The sequence below is a fragment of the Montipora foliosa genome, chromosome 12 (genome assembly GCF_036669935.1).
Source record: "Montipora foliosa isolate CH-2021 chromosome 12, ASM3666993v2, whole genome shotgun sequence".
NCBI classification, from domain to species: Eukaryota; Metazoa; Cnidaria; class Anthozoa; order Scleractinia; family Acroporidae; genus Montipora; species Montipora foliosa.
In genome coordinates this window covers 9,871,016-9,878,515 of record NC_090880.1, presented here as the reverse complement: position 1 = coordinate 9,878,515, position 7,500 = coordinate 9,871,016, and the positions used below count along the sequence as shown (strand labels likewise).

The 7,500-nt window shown below is 38.3% G+C and overlaps 1 protein-coding gene across 2 annotated transcripts in view; it reads left to right on the top strand.

The window, feature by feature from the left end:
• Positions 1 to 7,500, top strand: part of LOC137979601 (uncharacterized) — a 44,914-nt gene that overhangs the window by 34,690 nt on the left and 2,724 nt on the right. For both annotated transcript variants that reach the window (XM_068826903.1, XM_068826904.1), the window contains 2 exons: positions 4,616 to 4,708; positions 6,847 to 6,990. In XM_068826903.1, coding sequence (XP_068683004.1) covers positions 4,616 to 4,708; positions 6,847 to 6,990 — 237 coding nt within the window. The remainder of the gene's footprint in view (positions 1 to 4,615; positions 4,709 to 6,846; positions 6,991 to 7,500) is intronic.

Here is a 7,500-nt window from a genome sequence, read left to right as displayed (position 1 = left end):
AGGCATCATGTAACCTTATCAGAGCTTCTAAAGATATGCCAAAAATTGTAATACAGAAAAAAACGCAGCTCTAAGCACATTAAAAATAAACACTCAGCTTTAAGTTTATATCCCTCCGATGCTTGACTTGCATAACTGCGTAGCCACCAGTGTGGACCACAAATATCATGATATGTCAAACTGGATTGAAACCAGCGAATTGAAAAATGCAGAAAGAAAGTATCTTCCAAACCGTTTTCCACCTGAACACGAAAAGCGTTGACTGTGTAAGAACGAGAACTATAGTTGATGTAGTATGGCCGTGTAGCCGCGTCGAGCCACAGAATGCGCGAGAAAAAATTAAGCCTTGCTTCAGGTTAGTTAATCTGGATTGAGCCTACAATCCAATCGAAACCAGGACCTGGTCAGCGGTCAACTGCAAAAAATGGGTGAGCACTAAGCTTGAGCCTTCGATATGGTCACGTGATACTGGTCAACCGATACCTTGTTTTAACAAGTGTCAATTGATCAAAGCATGGATGTCCAATATCAAAGTTGTATGCTGTAAACTAGCGTGATACTGGTCACATTGGCATACATGGAGGGGGTGTACGTACGTATGTACGGACGTACGGACGGCCATGGCTATAAAACCAAAATTTTTACAATTTGTCGACTCAGATTCCTGGTGCTCGTCCAAACGTACTTGCTAACCGTTGTGTCGTATCTTAAGGCGGGTTGCACTTAACCACAGAAAGACAATGGTTGCTAAGGAAGCTTTATAGTCAAAGAGCACTACAAAAAGGTTGCATGGTTGTTTCTATCAAGTAACGTTTTCAGTGGAAACCTGACATCACTTCAATCAGAGGTTGCATACACAACTAGTCCCAGTCCTCTGCCGTGCGTTTCAGTGAAAAACAGTTAAAGGCCCTTAGGAAACGAAGGGAAGAGGCGGTTTTTAAACGGATGGGAACCGTCCCATCTCTTTTCGTAAACTTCAGCATGGAATTTCTATTTGGACAAAAAAGGAACTGATATTTTGGAAAGTGTGTCAAAGAAGGACCTTATGACGTCATAATGTTTTGTGAAATAATTTCTTTTAAAATCCGTGCTACAGATTTTGTGTTAGAATGTTCTTATACTCTTGCGTTAAAAAATTGAGAACAACATAGTTACCGGTAACTCGCTAAGTTGTTGGGCATTTTCTGTTTTGGTCTTGTGATTGACCAAATATGGTTGTGAGTCGAATCATACAAAGGAATGTTAGATAGAACACATTTGGCGAAAAAGGATTTTTGTAGATTTAAAGGTATTCGAGAAATGACTATTTGAAGGGGTCTATGGCAACGGATTGGTAGTTAAGAGCCACCTCCCTTAAATTCCCTATTTTCTTAACAATGGTACGTCCACATCACGTCCACACCTGTGAAAACAAGGTATCGGCTGAGTATCACGTGACCATATCGCGGGCACAAGCTTAGAGCTCACCGAGGTCAGCTTTTTTTTTAAGTTGACCGCTGACCAGGTACTGGTTAATTCACATAAACATAAACGAGGCTTCATTTTTCGCGCGCTTTCTGTGGTTCGAAGCGACTAAACGGCCATACTACATCAACTATAGTTCTTACACAGTCAATGCTTTTCGTGTTCAAGTGGAAAATGTTTTCCTTCTGCATTTTTCCCTGGTTTCAATCCAGTTTGACATATCATGACATCTGTGGTCCACACTGGCGGCTACGCAGTTATTCAAGTCAAGCATCGGCGGGATGTAATATAAGGTTACATGATGCTTAGAGGACCTATGTCTAGAAGAGAAACGAAAGGAGAGCGAAAGAGAACGACAACGACAAAACAGAATACCAGTAATAGCTCATACTTAGTGGAACAAGTGACTCCACAAATTCTCTCCTAGGGCACTAAACCGTTTGTTACTTTCAACAAGTGGTTTAATCGGTTTTTCTTTTGTTCAGGAATGAAAATCGAATTTTTATTGTCAATTGGAATTAAATACCAATTAACTGCACTCTTTTGGACATTAAGAAAAAGTTGATTAGTTTGTTTGTTTTGCTCTAAAATGCGATCGAACAAGTGCTTTTTTAATCCGTTTGCCCAACTGGTTTTCGATGTGCCTCGACATTGACAAGAAAATTTTGCCCTTATGTTATAAACACGTAATCGCAATGAGTTCTCGTAAGATTAGGGGGAAATTTCACTAGCTTGTGACGGTTTTCAGAGGTTTGTTTAAAGCACCTAAACGTTATTTAAGTATTGAAGCAGATCTTGTTTGATGGCGTATTTTGCCGATTCCTATTCCAAGCCAACCTGGCGTGTTTCAATGAAATAGATCAAAATGTGAATGATCTCGTTTTCAGATATAAAGTGGAATAAAGTACATCAGCAAAACTCTTTTTTGACCTTGGAACTGACAAAGTTTTTTTTATGGCTTCTAATTTTAGCGTGATTCCTATTCGTTGGCTATTGACAGTTGACTACGAAATGGCTTTTTTCCTTTTCCATTCGCTCGCTGAGGGTGTGCTGTACCCCTACTAAAGGCGAAAATTATGCATTAGTTTTGCATTCTCTGTTTTCCCCAAGGGAAGCACAAGATTTCTTGCGGTAAATTTCTTGAACTGGTGAATTCTACTTACAACGTCTTCACTTACCAAGTAATCGAAGCATTAACAGGCCACAGGGCCGCAACCAATTCACGTTGAAGGTGTCCCAGTTGTTCGCGCTCATTTTCAACACGAAAAGCACGGCCTTTCTCTCCTATTTTCTTTGATACTTTAAATTCTTCTCCCTCCTTCACATCAAATCGGCACTCTTGATAGCCTTTAACAACGCATTTAACGTTTACAACCCACATAGCATCTGAAGCCATTTCTCCGAGATGTTTGCGGTTCAAAACACACACGTTTATACTGAAGCAACTCGAGCCTTCAAAAACCTGTTATTGATTTCAGCAACTCGAACACCAGTTTTTTTTTTAATCAAGAGTTTGGAAATCGAACATTCGATTGGGTTCGATTGGCCATATTTTTTTTGTGGGAGTACGATTTGGTTCGATTGACGAACTCAATCGATCTCAATCCACGGATTGGGTTCGATTGTGTTCGATTGAGTTCGATTGAAATTTAGTTCGATTGGGCTCGATTTGTTACACCGGGAAACAACCGGGCAGCTCCGCTTTTAGGCTTGGCTAAATCTATATATTATATCATTTCATCGTTAATACGTTATATACTCGAGCTGCCTTTCAGTATAGATCACATTTCTGCAGAACTAATATTAAAAAAGTCAGTATCCTTTATCAGGGACCTAAATTCTGGAATTCTCTGCCAGTCACAATAGTTAGCTCTCCTTCTATATCTATTTTTTTTTTTTAAATCTGAAAAACTATCTCAGTGAAAGACAATTCTTTATTAAGTCTGTATTCAAAGCTATGCACTTTGTCATTAAATTTTAGTCCAGGGAAGTTCGTATAAGCTTTCTGCTTCTTTGGGCTTCCTTGTAACTCCTTCAATATCTCACTTTATTATATGACTAGCTCCGTGAGCGGGCAAGATGAACCAAATCGCGCGCTCTGATTGGCTACCCGAGCGGGCAAGATGGAGCGATACTGCCCGCTCGGGATTTCTCGCTTGGTCCCGCAAGATCAAAGATCATTTTTTGGTGTTTTAAGTCATATAATAAATCCTTTATTGACCAAGATTGTTCGGTCAAGATGACTGGATATTGGCCAAGTTCTTTTTTTGCGTGTTTATGGACCTCGACTTCGTCTCGGTCCATAAACACGCAAAAAAAGAACTTGGCCAATATCCAGTCATCTTGACCTCACGCTTGGTCAATAACCCATACATATTTTTTTGCTTATCCTGTAACTATAATCATTTGCATTGTACAGGTATGGGTGACTAAAATGAATGAATTAATTCAATTAAATAAATAAAAAATAGATGACAAGAATACTGGTGGAGTTACCTCTTGAGTATAATCTTCTCTAGCAGAGCCCCGCAGCAATCCGAGTTGTTTGATGACGGGAGAATTGGAATAAAACGCCCCATTAGCCTTATTGTCTGACCGCTCACATGTGTTCAAATTATAGAAGCAAGGAATGAAAGCATCTTGCATGAAAACATTTTATAGAAGTAAAACAAGACTGCAAAAACTTTACTTCACATTTTGGAACAACTCTTTCGTCAAGGAAATTCGTTCCCACGCTATGAAAATGAAGGTGAAATAAACTTGGCAATTATCTGTAACTCGATGCCAATAAGATAATCACAAGGCTTTGCGGAATGAGCATTCAAAGTGAATGTCCAATTTTGTTTTATTATTTTAGCTCGTTGCACTGAAATATATTACGAGAATATTTTGACTAGCCTCTATTCTTTCAGGTCCAATTCCGGATGCCGATTTTGGAATCTAGTTTGCGATTTCCTGTTTTTTTCATACTCCCGTTTTCGCGCATTTTCCCTTCTCCTTCAAACGAGTGACTTGCAAGGTATAGGATACAGGTGTTGAAATGAATGACGTACGTCTTAGTCTTAGCATTTGTACACACTCTTATGCATTTTATTATTATAAAGCAAAACAGCAGTCAGCATTGACTGTCTGAATGTTTTTTCTAATACAGAAGTGGCAAGATTTCCAAACATGACTTGAGAAATGTCCTTAGCAGTCTTGGCATCACAATGGACCCAGAGACGTTTGAGGAACTCCTTAAAATGTAAGTGTTAATACACCTAAATACGTGGTTGTTGCTCCGCACGACTTTGTGCCAGTTTCTTGAGATGTTTGCCTTTTTTTTGTCGCAGTCATGCATTATGTATCCATTTCCTATTGCTCCTTGGTTGCGAATGAGATACAACACAACCAGTTTATAACTGGCCACTTCTGATTAAATTAAACTTGAGCTAAATTCTCCTCACTTTTAGCTGGTGACTCCTCAAATTTTGTCGAATTTCAACTCATAAGTATTTTCAGTATATTTTCAATTTAATGCGAAAAAAAAAGATTTGTTTAAGTTAATCTATTTGAAAAGTAAAAGGTGTTATTATTGCCCTAAGAAATGGTTGAAAACTTTAGAAACCGGAAATAGTGGAAGAAAAAATTGAAAGCTTACAACAGAATTTTGGAAACTCAACCAAGTAGAATATTACGAAAAAACTGCACCCTCCCTACAACCTTTGTAATGGACCGTGCCTAATGCAGTCTGAAGCGAGGTTGAAATTATTTGGAATCGATCGAAAACACTCGTTTGGACAACGAGAATAAACGTGAACCGAGAAAGAACAATTGATTGTCTATTAGCAGCTAAACAACCTAGGCAACGACAAAAGATAGAAGTATCTTGGGGTTTATTGTTTCTAAAGAAACCGGTGCTGTGTCGGTGGGAATTGTAACACAAATGGAACGAGTTGATAAGTTAGATTTTACCACTGTTAATGTTAGAGAAACTGACGTTTTGAGTGGAGCAAATGGGAGTTTCACACAACCTGAAATCATAAATCCTCTCATTCGCTCTGACAAAGGGCTAAGGCTCAAACCTTCAGCTTCTCTATTATCTTACGGCGGTACAATTACAATACAATTATTTTTTTTATCTTCTTGTAAATTACAATGTGAATTTTTTTCCTGCGTGATGATTTTTCGTTTGGAAATTTAATTTTTAGTTTTGATCTCACTGATAATTTTTTAGCTTTTGTTATTTTCAAAATATCTTCTTTAAGTAAATCATTTTTTCAAACACTATTGCTTGTTTTACTCTTTATCTAAGACAAATTTATGCCCTTTTTCAAACCCTTTCAAATTTGATTTCCTTTCTTGTATCTTAACTTAATCGTTTAATTTATTAAATGTAATTATCATTATTTCCAATACTTTTTTTTTCCTTTTTACCTTTAATTCTATTTTTTTTTCTTGTTCAAGTCTTTTTTTCTAACATTTCCAACACCTCCTCCAACTTTTTAAATTGGTGATTCAATTTCATTTTTCATTCTTATTAGTTCTTTTTCGGACAAAAAAATGTATCATCTCATTTTTTCAAGAAAATTTACTACTTTAAATCAGTTTTATTTTTTCCGCCTCGATTCCTTACGGAGTAGTATTTAAAGGCTGCTTCTTGTTTTATACTATAAACTACTACTTTTATCCCGAAGAGTTTGACGAACTTTGAGGGGGGCGCACAACCCGGATAAAAATTTAGAAGAAATATAACTCTTAGGTTTATAGCAGTATTTTGTAGTATAAAAAAGTTCAAGTAAGTTTTAATCCAACCTCGTTCCCAGGTTCCTCCATCTCCTAACATCAGAGGGAGCGGGGAAAGAAAGACCCTGGTTCAGGATGGTCACGTGTCTTAGTGAGCAACTTCCACTTTGGAAGGGGCCCCGCTTTTCCGAATAGTGTCGCCGCTTGTTTTTGTCACGGCCAAAACGGAGCTTGAAGCGTTGGCTGAAGCTTGGGTAGATCAGTCGCCATGTTTTCCAGCAATCTTCAATGACCCATTTTCGGAGAGCAGCAATTGGAATGTAAATCTGAAGCCAAAACAAGTTAATTGCTTGGAAGCAGTTTATTTTGGCGAAAACGTGGTTGCTGTTTTGCCTACGGGGTACGGAAAATCTATTATTTTTGACCTATTGCCAGCACTGCTCTCTGGTAAATTTTTTCCCTTCTATAGTGAGCTCAGGAAAGACTTGCCTGCCCGTCCCTCTGGTTGTTTTTTTGTCATCTCCCACTTTTTGGGAGACACGTGCCAGCTTGAACCACGGTCGTTCTTCCCTCGCACCCTTTGGGGTGGGGAGATAAAAGACACTGGGAAGGGGGTTGGTTTTAATCTGACTTTGTCGTGCACTTTTCCTATGTCAGGTGTGATCCAACTCGCTCTGGTTTCATCGATTATCGCGAATTTGCAAAACACTTAACGAAAGATGTTGCGCCTCTTAGTCGAGGAACCAAACCTGCCAGCTCGTCCGTGATGAAGACGGATTACTGTCCACCAGAACAAAGAAGGTATTATTTTACAATTTGCACTGACCATTTTACGGTAGCTTCATTTGAAGAATCCTTGCCATAAACTCAGCATAAGATTTAAAAGGAAATAAAAACAAAACAATGCTAACCAACAAGAAAAGAGCTCAAATCACCTGCCAGGAAAAATTCGAATTCATTACTTAAAGAAGTTGATATTTAAGAAAATTAATTAAGGACAAGAATGACCGAAAAACCCGAAAAAATAAATGCAGTTGGAAAATGAACTCTTGTGCATTGGCAGGAAATCGCAAAAATGAGAAAAAATAATTAAAAATAACATTTAAAAGAGACTTCGAGCTAAATCCCACCCTTTCTTCCTTACAGACAATGTAAAAAAATCATTAAGCGTGCTTTGATCTAACGCACGCAACACAGTGTTGAAGCATGAACGGCAGGCCATGATAAAGAAAGCTTCGCCTTTTCTCATGTTTTGTCAAGTGAGAGTTTAAACTGTTGTAAGGCAAGCTTAACTAAGGCCCTCAGTGCGCT